At 49.4% G+C, this 12765-nt stretch overlaps 1 protein-coding gene across 2 annotated transcripts in view; it reads left to right on the top strand.

Annotated features, from left to right (window-relative positions):
• LOC149345911 (negative elongation factor B-like) overlaps positions 1–11138 on the top strand; it is a 37737-nt gene extending 26599 nt beyond the window's left edge. For both annotated transcript variants that reach the window (XM_089586277.1, XM_089586275.1), the window contains 3 exons: positions 3579–3689; positions 4114–4281; positions 10968–11138. In XM_089586277.1, the coding sequence (XP_089442403.1) occupies positions 3579–3689; positions 4114–4245 (243 nt within the window). In that variant the 3' untranslated portion in view covers positions 4246–4281; positions 10968–11138. The remainder of the gene's footprint in view (positions 1–3578; positions 3690–4113; positions 4282–10967) is intronic.
• Positions 11139–12765: the final 1627 nt, after the last annotated feature.

The following is a 12765-nucleotide window of genomic DNA, read 5'->3' as shown; positions in this document are numbered from 1 at the left end:
GCTACACGGCTGGGAGTTTGCTCTCGAACATGGCAAGCATGCGGCAAGCCGGAAATTTGACGTGTCTGAGAAATGCGGCAGCTGCGACTGTGGCGTGCCTAAATTTTCGTACGCCACTCCCATCGCCGAGGTTTTGTTGGGAATGTTTCCGGCTGGAGATCAAGCTTTCCAAACAGACGTTTAAAGTGAGCATCCCTGAAAACTGTGTGCGGCTGTTCTATGCGATGTCGTTGTACGTGCTGTGGGTCCGCAGCAGCTGCAACGGCAGCAGCACTAGTAAGGACTAGTAGTCAGTTCAGCAAAAACTTCGTTAAAATAAAGATTGGGAAACGGGGGGTGGCGAGGCGTCGGCTTCCAATCGTGTAAATACAGTATTGATCACAGTGCCAAGTTCGGGGAGCGCCTATTATGCGCGGAAATAAAAAAATCTGATTTTCCGCAACCAAACTGGGGGTGTGACTATTATGTGAGTAAATACAGTCAAACCCGACTATATCGAACCCATTTACATCGAATTACCCCGTATATCGAACAATTTATGAACATTGTATTGCTAAAATGAGAATATATAGCAAAAAATACTAATATATCGAACAAAAATAGCAGCCGCGCTTGATATATCGAACTTCAAGCCGCGCAAAACTGCTCCAGAAGTTGGCTTTCCCGCGTGGCGGCCGGGCGAGCTGCGCCAACATCCATCCCCCCACCCCCCCCCCTTGGCCAAAGTGGTTTAGCCCAACAGCGCTCGCACGGCGCTGCTATAAATAGGGTCCCAGCGCTGCTCTCGCTCCCTCAGACAGCCACCCGGCCACCCCTAGCAGAAGTGGTTCGACCGCGCACTCAGTTTACTCGCAGCCACGTGCGCCTGCATTCTGGTGTGCGACTCGCGCGACTGCCATTGCGACTGCGTTGTTCCGTGTGCTTCGTTGCTTTGTGGGAGCGGTGAGCTCGTCCGCTTCGTGAAAGATGGCTGCTGTGAAGCGACAGAACCTAACCATATCTTCAAAGCTGGAGATCATCAGAAGTGTTGAGCGCGGAGAAAAGAAGTCGGATGTCGCCGCAGCGTACAGCATCCCCAGAAGCACGCTGAGTACGATTTTGAAAAATAAGGCCGACATTAGGGCTAAGGCGGACAAGAGGCCTACTGCTACCACCAGCGCTCGACGAGTACGAATGGCTGCATTTGAAGACGTAGAGGCAGCAGTGTATAAGTGGTTTGTTGACGTTAGGTCGCAAAACATCCCCGTTTCTGGCCCAATGATCGAACAGAAAGCAAAGGATTTCGCTTTCATGCTGAACAGACCCGACTTCAGAGGCGGCTCAGGCTGGCATCAGCGGTTTAAAGAGCGTCACGGCATTGTCGGCCGTGCTGTCACCGGTGAAAGCCGCGCTGTAGATCTCGGCAGCGTGCAAAAGTGGATTGATGAAAATTGGAACGACATTACAACAAGGTACCATCCCCGTGATATATTTAACGCCGATGAGACTGCTTTGTTCTGGCAAATGCTTCCGAACAGAACGCTGGCCTGTCGTGATGACAAGTCCCACGGCGGGAAGGTCAATAAAGCCAGAATATCCGTGTTGCTCGCCACCAACGTCGACGGGTCAACCAAGCTTCGACCGCTCGTAATAGGAAAGAGCAAATCGCCGCGGTGCCTAAAGAACGCACTTTCTGTTCCGGTGTCTTACAGATCGAATGGGAAAGCTTGGATGACAAGCAAACTTTTTGGCAAGTGGCTCAAGTCCTGGGACGACGACCTGGTAAGCCAAGGCAGAAAGGTCTGCTTACTGGTTGATAACTGCTCTGCCCACCATTGCAACGTCAGCGTCAGCAATATCGAGCTTCGTTTTCTTCCGCCCAACACAACGTCGGTGCTGCAGCCTTTAGACCAAGGTGTCATTCGTGCACTGAAGGCAGGCTACAGAAAGCGACTTGTGCAGAGGCTTTTGCTAAACCTCCGCACTGGCCGGGAGCTGAAAATTGACCTCCTGGGAGCAATAACCATGCTGAATGCGTCATGGAACGACGTCAAACAAGAAACAATTCAAAACTGCTTCCGTCATTGTGGACTCTCTGCTTCCGGCGAGGCTGGCACGAGCTCATCAAGCAATCACCATGAACCCCTGGATAGCGGTGAACCGCTGGAGGAACTTGATGAATTGTTTAGCCAGCTTGCCGAGTTCCCGGGTGCTGTTTGTGATGGGACTGCAGCAACAGACTTCGTCTCCGTCGACGACGATGTTCCGACAACCGGAGAGCTCACTGACGAAGACATCATTGCCGACCTCACTAGGGATGCCGCCGGCGACAGTAACTGTGAGGCTACGACGAGTTCGGACCCGCCATCGTGTTCCGACGCACTTAACGTGCTGAGCGTTGTTCGCCGTCACTGTGAGTCAATAGAAGGCTGCGGGCTCAGCTGTTCTCAGTCGCTCGATAACGTTGAGAAGTGCATGCTGAATAATGCTTTGAAAATCAAAAAGCAGAAGAAGATCAACGACTATTTCTCGCATTAATAGTCACACCGTACATGTTTTTATCAAATAAAGAATGCTTTTTACTGAGGTGCGGTTTGTACATTGTCAAATTTGTTAAAAGCTGTATTTCGAATTACACGATATATCGAACTGATTCCCGTTTTTTTACGAGTTCGATATATCCGGGTTTGACTGTACTGTAGTTCGCTTCCTGACATGGCCAGCATTCACAATAGATCTATTTTGTTTTGTGGCCTTTCCGTACCTTATTAAAGCTGTGTATTTGGTGAGAGTAGTCTCTTTGCTGTTAGAATGGGATAATCTGTCATTACAGCCAGATTCAATTTGTTGTCACTTCGAGTTTAAAGGGGGCAACCCTGGGGTTTTTTAAACATTCTGAGTTGATAGTTACACCACATTTCTTAGGGTCCCCTTTTCTCACCACAGCGAAGTGTTTTTCAAAACACTGAGGAAAACCATTTAAAAGAAAATGAAAACAGCAAGTCGAAACTGAAACCAGGTTCTTGTCCAGGGACGATGCCATAAACGTGACTAGAAAGACACCCATATGTAAGTTGAATGCCGGATGTAACAGACTGTAAGTGATGAGCCCTTTCATGAAATTTCTGGGACGACCTAACGCAAGCCTCAAAATTTTGTCGGTGAAGCCGGGGCCGGGTATTAACATCTGGGTAATGTATGTGACATTGCAATGCAGTGTTGCTTATAAAAGTCATCTCAACTAAGGCCACAGAAAGCGCCAGAGCTATGTGAGTGACTGACTATGCTGCATGGAATTGCGGCTTTGAGCAGGGCTATTTTGACGATCTCTTGATGTGCCAGTCATACCTGGACGCGGCCTCCCTTGGAAGGTGCCTGATGCCCTAGACTTACACAGGCATTAGCTGGGACTGAGCTGGCAGTTTTAATCATCCGGATTTCCGTATTCACGGGGATCGAATAAAGCAGCTTTTAAAAACTAAGTTTAATTTGAGTATGGTAACCTTGAGAAACCTCCAGAGCTGCAGGACGGGCACTGTTTGATTTGCGCCTGCTCCTCCTCTGATGTTGATTGCCCTGTGCCACCTGTTATTTTCCAGTGTGCCAACAACACTGCGAGGCACCTGCTTCGGCTGCTGTGGCACGTGCACCCCAAGCTGCCCCCGGCCAGGCTGCAGGGGCTCATGAAGACACTCCAGCCTCTGTCCCAGGTGGGTTCTCTTATTAAAGCGTGTGTGCATGCTGACTGGGATTAGTGGATAAGTGTGCGTGAATGGGGCCCAGGCTGAGTGGATACAGTGGCTCGACTTTGGCACTGCGTACAAGGACAGCCCTCGAGGAAAATTCCAGGGGGGCACTCAAGTCCGCTTAGGTGTGCCAGTGCGAAGGGATTTTCTCTTACTGCTGCTGATTATGTTGGTGTGTGTTTGTTTCTTTATGCCTTTGCCGTTTCTAAGTTGCATTTTTGCTCTAACGTTGATTCTACCACATCCGAAGACATGGGTGCCATTGCTAGAGCGTCTAGTACGCACACCAAAGTACTGATTAATTAGTTAATTTTATTTCTGTATCTGAGAGTGACAATGAGAGGCAGCACATCCAGTGAGCAGTGGCGCATTCTCCCTCTGCCTGCAGGCCAATGAAGGACTGAAGCCAGCTGTCCAGGCCTTGCAAGGCAAACTGAAAGACACGACCCCGCCAGCGGCTGAGCCGGAGTCGACGGACTCTCCTCTGCTGAGCGTGCCCGCGCCAGCACCCATCCAGTAAAAGACGGCGTCACACGTTCATCTCATCGGCTTGTAGGTGAGCGAATTCTTCCGCAGCGTGCCACTGCACTGTTCTGTAGAGGCAGTGCTGGTTATGTTAATTTCCCCATTTCCTGCATTTCTGTGGTATATGGTTAAAACTGGGCATAGTGAAATTGAAAAGTCTCTGTAAAAGTCTGTGTCTGTGAAAAGTTTGTGTAAAGGCTAAGGAACAGTGCAGAACCAAATACAGTAAAACCTCGTTAAAACGTACCCGCTTAAACAGTACTTTCGTTTTAAAAGTAGTGAAGTCAAGTCCCCGACTGAGCACCCATTGAACATAATGCATTTTGCATCCGCATAAACCGTACCAGCTTATCGCGGTCGTATCGGTTAGCACGTACCATTTTCACTTTTCGTCGCACTCGCGCGTGACGAATTCACGCCGGTAGCACCGACCCAAAGGACGGTTCTAATGACAAATTGGCGCCAAAGTTGGTAATCATACAACTAGCGCCATCTTTGGGGGTTTTATTGCCGCGGCAGCAGTAACTACCCGTGGCCTCCGCGACGGCGAGCCGCCGGAGCCGATCGCGGAGGCCATAATTCGGAAAATCGGATAACTCGACGCGCACGCGAGGTTCCTACAATTATACATAAGAGTCTATGGGGCGAAACTCTCGTTAATTCGAACAAATTTTGTCGTGCGTCGGTTAATTCGACTTCACTCCGCAGCCCGCAAAGCCGGTGCGCCGAGAGCAAAAAGAAAAAAATACTGCCACGAGCGGCGCTACTGTACTGCTCATAGGCGATCGGTATGGTCATCGTCATCAGCAGCGTGAGAAAGGGCGAGGGAAGCGAGGTTAGCGGCGGCGGAAGCAGCTGGCGTCTTTTTTTTTTGTGCTTTGTTGTGTCGCAGCAGTCGTGCGCTGCTTGTTGCTGTTTTGTTGACTGAGAGAAGGGTGAAAGGAAATTGCACCCTGCTTACTGGCTCAGCCGAGCCACCACCGCTGCCTAGTGCAGATAGAGGAGAGTTCAAAGATCAGAGGAAAGATAAAGAGAAAAGATAAGACGCGTGTCGCAGCAACAACCGCGAAGCCGACGCTGGCTGAAAGAACAGATAAGCGGCCAAAGCCGCGCCCGCTTCACCTCCTCCCCGCGCTACTTTCGAGTGGGTAGCGCGCAGTGCCTGCGCGCCGGACAGTGATGAGGACGACGTGGAAAGTGAGGGTGATTTGGGCCCAACAGTGGCAGAGGCTGCGCGCGCTGTAAACGTGATGCGGCTGGCTGTTCGCTGAAAAAAGGGGACTGGCCGAGAAGCTGGCTCGGGGCCTAAATGAGTTTGAGGCTGCTGTTGTCGCTGCCAGAACACCGCGGCGTCAAACGAAGATTGCCGACTTTTTCAGTGCAAAATAAAGGCTGCATGTTTTTTTTCCTTCTTTCAACTACTACTGATCTCTGGTTTTGTTTTTTGGTAGGTAAGTGGGCGATTTTATGCTACTCCTGTTAAGCGGTACTACCGTTTAGTACGTACTTTTTCCGGGTTCCGGCCAACTACGGTTTAACGAGGTTTCACTGTAGAAGGTAGATACAGAGAGGGGGAAAGGCAGGGATGTTAACCAGAAAGGTGTCCGGTTGGCTACCCTATCGTATAGTATAGTGGTCGTATAGTGGTTAGTACGTTGTGTTGCGCACAACCAAAATGGAAAATAAATGTAGGTTGTTAAAGTTCTCAGTGAACTCCCGTTACCGGAAGTCATAAATGCAAAAAAAAACATTTGACAATTGTGTTGATTAGTGCAACTTCAGCGGATGCCGCCACCGTCACCCCTGCCGCTGCATTGGCGACGCCAAAGTGCGTGGGATGAGGAGGTCGGGGAGTTTGAAGCACCCACCTCTTCTTGCGTGTGCTTTTTCTGGCCACTGTTGTCCTAAAAACGGACTCCTGCCCTAGCCTTGCATTGCCGATGATCTCTGCCATTCCCACACCCGCTGTGCATTTGCTATCGGTTTCACCATCACGTGAGCAACTGAGCGACTAAGATGGGCACCACTGCTCATCCCATGTGTTGTTTGCCATGTCCTGTTGTTTTGCTCTGCTTTTTGGACATTACATGTTGGAATGCCGCTTGGTGTCGTAAGCAAAATCTGCAGACTCCTGCATTTGCCACAGAGAGGTACAGTCGTGAACAGTGTGAAAGAGAACGAACTTTTTGCACAAAACTGCGAATTTTCTGGCCACTTCCGTGCTCAATTTGAGAATGACTGTTGTGCATTATACAACAACAGGAAAGATAGAAACTGCCGTGGCATGGCCCATTACCGCACTCCTCGCCATTTGCGGTCACACGGTGAGGCGGGCAGTGGCGTTTTTTCGCGCGTTCTCCTGAAGCCGAACCGGCAGCACAGTGCACAGCACATCTTCGGCATTCGTCATTGCGATCCCGTCCAGTATTTCACTTGCACTGCACAGAATAATGAAGTGAAAAAATTTCGTGTCAATTCCTCATCATGCCAGTGCAACATGTCACTGCCAGTAGCACGCACCTTCCCCATGGCCCCCATGTGACCGTTGGTGACCATGTGACCACCATTGGCAGCATTATGCAGAATTATATAGCATTATGCTGAAGCTTCATCACCAGAAACCTACTAAAGTACTGCAACACTACTGCACTTTAGTTTTGCCATGCCTCTGGGCACACATAGGCATTTTTTGAAGCCAGAGTGTACATCTTTTAAGTGCACTTCAAGGTGAAGTGTTGTTGAGGGATCAAAGATTTTTTAATCATGGTCCTTTCTTCATTCAGGTGGTGAAAAAAAAATAGGAGTGGCTTAGCTCAGCTAGGCCAGGATATACATAGCAAGAGTGCGGTTAAACTTGATTGCACCTTGTCGTTTAGCTTCGTTTCTCTCTGGCTACGTCCAATGTTTAGCTTTGGTTGTTATCCCCCCGTTGCGTATAATTCTGGTTACATTAAAGGCAGGACATTTGTAATGCAGCAAAGTGTGACGCATTTATTTTATTTCCGGTTCTTCATCTTGTAGTTGAAGCCTGGCTTCTTTCAGTCCCTCCGACTCACTATCCATATCTACTGACGGCTGCACCGGGTCACCTTCTATATATATATATATACAGTTGAATCCCGGTACAACGAACGCCGCCTCAACGAAATTTTCGCCACAACGAAGTAATTTGCATTCCCCGTGAAACACCCATAGGACTTAATGTATTAAAATTTCCTCAAAAACGAAGTACTTTGCGAGCACGTGCTCGCTTCTACGAATTTTTTTTGCGAATTTTCGCGGGTGAGTGGCCCCTCCGTCTTGTCTTTCTTCAGAAGTTGAGTGCTGAAGAGCGACTTTCCCGTTCCCGCCGTTAATTTTTTTGCATCGCAGACTGTTGGGGGGGGGGGGGAGGTACGCGCACTCAATCGCACATCCTCCTCGCGCACACCCTGGTGTGCTTTTTTTTTTTCTCCAGATTCCCACGTGATTTTTGAAGTGACGTCACGCCCCGCTCATTGGCTCTTTGCTGGGCTTCTTCGATTGATGTAGCTCGCTGTCATGGTGCTCGCGGTTTCCTGTCAAGCACGAAAGCGCGTCATGATCACGTGCTAGCAGTGTTGGCTGGTAACCGTTCGCGGCCTCCAAACGAAGAGGGACTCCTCGAAAATGCGTGTAAAATGCGCCAGCGCACGCCATCTGCTAGCGTCTTCGGCCGCGTCCTCCGTGGCCGCGTCGTCTGCTAGGCACCGAGCGCGTTTCAGGCAGTCTGTGTGGACCGGTGGGCGGAGCCATCGGTGGGCGGAGCTTCGTGTCCTGTCGGAGAAAAAAAAAAAAGGAAAACGCGAGAGTGCAGGAAGAAGCCCACTCCGCTTCACCATTTCTTCCTTTGTGTGTGCACCGTTTAGCGTGGTCTCGTCGCGTCTCTGCTCTGCTGAATTCCTAGGATGTCACCGCCAGCGAAGAAACGGAAATTTCTTTCGCTAGAAGAAAAAGCGCATATTATCGCTGAAGCGGGAAGAAGTCGATTATTGCCGCAGATTTTGGCATTGCGCCGAGTTCGTTATCAACGATACTGAAGAGCAAGAAGAGCAAAGAAAACATCGGCAAGGCACTTGCGTCGGGCACTTCAGCTCAACACAAGAAGGTGACGCAGCCAACTGCGATATTAGCCTAGGGCGGCTTACAGCCGGCGTTTTGTCATCGCAGGGGTCTGTTGAACCCCGAGTAGCAGTATCAAGACGTTTCGTTGGAGCGCGCGTGAGCATTGACTTAAGCAACGCCAGGCCGGCGGCAGCAAGCCCGCGAGAGCGCCGTGGTAGCACGCAGCGGTGCAGATGCAATGAGGCCCGACGGCTCTCGAAACGATGTGGGGGAGGAGGCAAGTAGAGGAGGTGGTGAAAGAAGGAACGGAGAAGAGGAGGAGGAGAGGCGGCGTTGGGCGAGGAGACATATGCAACATGTAACAAGTGAAGGCGGGCTAGTTGGTGGTTGACAATGGAGTGCATATTGCAACCGCGCTAAAACGACGCAGGACAAGAAAGGAAAGCACAGGACAAGACGCGTCTTGTCCTGTGCTTTCCTTTCTTGTCCTGCGTCGTTTTAGCGCGGTTGCAATATGCACTCCTTTGACATATGCAACGCCAGCCCGGGATCAGCCGACTCGTCTGTAATTTCTCGACAACGAAATTCCGCGACAGCGAAATTTTTCGTACGCCCCGCCGATTTCGTTGTGGCAGGATTCAACTGTATATATATACAGTCGACGACCGAAAATTCGGACGCCTGATTTTTCGGACATGCTTGATTATTCGGACCTTTTCGCGGCACCGCGACATGGCCCATAGAGCCAATGTGTAAGAGCGCTTGAAATTTCGGACGCACCGCAACTGACCACTCGATTTTTCGGACCTCGTTCGCACTCGCCGCCAGTACCCAAGCCGCCATATAATGTGTACAGTGGAACCTCATTAATTCAGACTGCAGAAGATATCGAAAACTTGATCAAACAAAACGAAATTCAAGCTTAAAGGGAGCCTCTTGCGACGCTGAAATTCTGCGCGAGTCGGCACATTGCGCTCGCGTGTTTTCGAATTCGTACTGTCCTTGAATGTCTTCCGCCGCACGAACTTGAACCGTAGTCTGAGTTCACGGAACTCATCTGTGGCCTCATTCGGAACTCATTCGACGTGGCCGAGAAGTGCGTCCGATGATGGTGCAACCAAAAGAGAAACACAAGCTGCAAAAAGCGCGCTTTCCGAGGCAAGCCGTGCGAGTTTCCTGAACTGGAAGAAGAGCTGCTCCTCTATGTGATGGAATTTCGGAACAACGGCTACGCATTGACAGCGGACATGCTGCGCGGCTTCTTTTGGCATGAGCGTGCACCAGAGCGCAGCACCAGCTCAGGAGTCTAAATATTTCGCGAGTGACGATTGAACGTAGAATAAATGTCGCTCATTCCCTGGTTGGTGTGTTTTTACTTAAAAAAATTTTTTTTTCGCACATCGCATGTATGGGCCGCACCCCAAAAATTGGCCCTCGAATCTGGAAAAAAAAAAAAAAGTGCGGCCCTTATACGCGTTTATACGGTATTTCGCGCGGCGAAATAAAGTAATGAGGAGCTTTAGAATGTGTACAATACAATTGGCCGCTTTCTCCGGCATAGTGGTAATAAGTTCGTGATTTTTTCGGTGAAATTTGATTTTCCAGACTGCCCGATTTTTCGGTCGTTTTCGCGGTCCCTAGAGCATAGAGTTTCTTACTACTACCTAGAGGGAAAGCTGGCGGCGCTGCACTTCAGCCAACATGGACGCTCAAAGCATCATGGGGCGGTGAGCTACTTGTTGCGGAACAGTCGTAGTTTTTCGGGAACACAGAGTGGCAGTACTAAGGCGTTTCATTCCGAAAACGTAGTTCGTGTGTGCGCAGACGACTTTCGCGCGAACGCAGTGTGCAAAAGCCATAGTAGTGAAGACGCGACGACACACAACGCCAATAAAAGGTTTTACTCTTCCGAAATGCCATTAAAAAACCTATTAAAGTATCTAAACAACAAGTTTTTTTTTTAAAACATATTTACTTTTAAAAGTGCGCCTGTTAATTACGAAATATTAGTTTTTTTAGTGTTCATCACTTGGCCAATAGGAAAGCTAGTCATCTCTTATTTTAGGCAAACTTTGCACTTAAATGCTTTTCTGCTCGTTTGTTGCAATCATTAGACAAGATATTGAATGTTAGGACGTTTGTAGCTATCAAACAGCTTTATTTCTTGATTATTTTTTGGCCAAAAGTTGCAGTTCCGCAACAAGTAGCTCACCGTCCCATGATGCTTTGAGCGCCCATGGTGGCTGAGGTGGTCACGTGGGGTCTCCATGCAAACTCCCATAGACGGCTTGCCAGCTTTCCCTCTAGGTAATAGTAAGAAACTCTATGCCCTAGAGAGTCCGAAAAATCGGTCGTCTACTGTATATACAGCTGCACCAACCCCCCTCCTCCTACAGTGCATGCGCACAGCTGTTGCAACTCGGTTTCACCAGCTCCTCCTGTGACGTCAAGCCAGATGGCGCGGCAAGCGATGGCGGTTGCTAGGCAGCGGCTCAAGGTCACGGTGCGGCCACGGCGAGACTTGCGTGTAATGTAGCTTTCGCTACAAAGCAGTCACATTTTTTGGAGTTCCAGTGCTTTGCAACTGCTGCTACTAGAGCAGCACAGGTGTCATTCAAGATGTCTCATTTGCAGGGCACCTGTTACCACTTCGTGTTCCCACCTGGCCCATTATCCTGCAGTTCGGGAGTTCCACTGGACGAACGGAGTGGAAATTGTGCATTTGGGTTTGGCCAACCTCTCATCACTTTCAACTCTCCTCTCACTTGCTTCGGCACTTGTTGAAATAAAAGAATCCAAAAAATATATGGCATGCGTTGAGTGTTTTCTCATTTTCTTAATTGAGCATCCACTTCTTTTGGTTATCGAAGCAGAAGGAACAGCAGTATTTTCTTTTGCACCTTGGCCCCTTTGGATCTGTGTTCATTTTAAAATTCTCCCAACTGTGCAATAGAGCACTTATGCTTGTTGCACTCCAGGGACTTTCAGAGAGTGCAAAAAGGGGCATCTTTTCACGGTTTCAAAAGCGGAACTGCCAAGGCAGCTGCAGTGGTCACCGCAGGCTGTGCTTGAAAAGCACTGAGCAAGAAAGTGTGCGGCAAGTGAACAGCAAAACAGTGCGCATAGATTGCAGTAGCCTCATTTTTGTCCTTGTACATTTTTCATGCGATTTCAGGTGATGTGTTGATCGGTTAAAGGGACCCTGAAATGATTTCGATGGGCATATTATAGCACAACATACGTGTAGAGATGGTCTTTGTTGGTACTCGAGTCAAATTTGAAAGCTCTGCGTAAACCCTATAATCCATGAACTTTTGAAAATTGCTGCTCGCAGTAGCTTGCAACCGATTAGGGCGACAGCTCATCGCCGCACGTCCCCTACTCCAATGATGTCATCAAGATAGGGGACGCGCAACGCTAAGATGTCGCCCTAATCAGTTGCAATCAGTTGCGAGCTACTGCCAGCTGCAGTTTTCAAAAATAAATTGAAGGCCGCGCCGCGCACATTTCACATGCCTATGGTGAGATGTTTTTAATTTTTGTTTCGGGACAACTTGCTAGAACGATATTACTCAGTATCGAGGTCTCAGTAAACAGTTGGCTTTGCGTTTCCCACTGAAGCACAGTGCAAGGATGCCTAAAAACTTAACTCTGATAAACATATGCAGCGTGAGATGTAATCACCATCAGCTTGACTACGCCCACTGCAGGGCAAAGGCCTCTCCCATGTCTCTCCAATTAACCCTGTCCTTTGCCAGCTGCGCCCCGCGTGTCCCCGCAAACTTCTTTTCTTAAAGGGACACTGAAGAGAAATTGAAGTTGGCTTCTATCGACAGAATACCAGCTCCTGATTACAAAAACACCACTCATACTGACAACAAAGCTCTTCTAACGTAGAAAAGAGCAAGAACCAAAATACAGGTATCGCCGCCACAGGCCAAACTCGCAAGTACAAGCGTGATGACGTCATAGGACAAAACAGTGTTGCTAGAACCAATGGTTCTAGCAACACCAGGAACCGAGAAGCCATGAATCACTGAGGCGCAGCCAATGCATGCGCAAATCTCCTTGACCTCGCCAGATGGCGCCACGTGCCTGGCAGCTACGCGCGCTCCTGAAGCATCAGGACAAATCAGCGCCTGTTTTCCGGCAGTAGGCGGGCTCCCGGTATTCCGCTAGCGGTAACAAGGTACACGGTATGCTAAAGGTGTCTATTTGCGAGAACTTCGTTGACGACTTCGAGAACGAGATCCATCGTAACGCTGGCAAAACCCCAGTGCAAACGTAATCGAAGCGACTGTAGCGACGGCCGCAATAGCCGATAGATGCCTTCAACGTGCGGTCGGCGGTAGCTTTCTTTTCGGCTGCTGCTAGGCCGCACTGCTGGCCGCCAGAAATCACGGAGTCTGCGCTACGTCATGCGCACGTCATG

This window comes from Amblyomma mixtum, chromosome 4 (assembly GCF_055824585.1).
Source record: "Amblyomma mixtum isolate Tamu chromosome 4, ASM5582458v1, whole genome shotgun sequence".
NCBI lineage: Eukaryota > Metazoa > Arthropoda > Arachnida > Ixodida > Ixodidae > Amblyomma > Amblyomma mixtum.
This window is presented reverse-complemented; position numbering and strand designations above follow the sequence as displayed.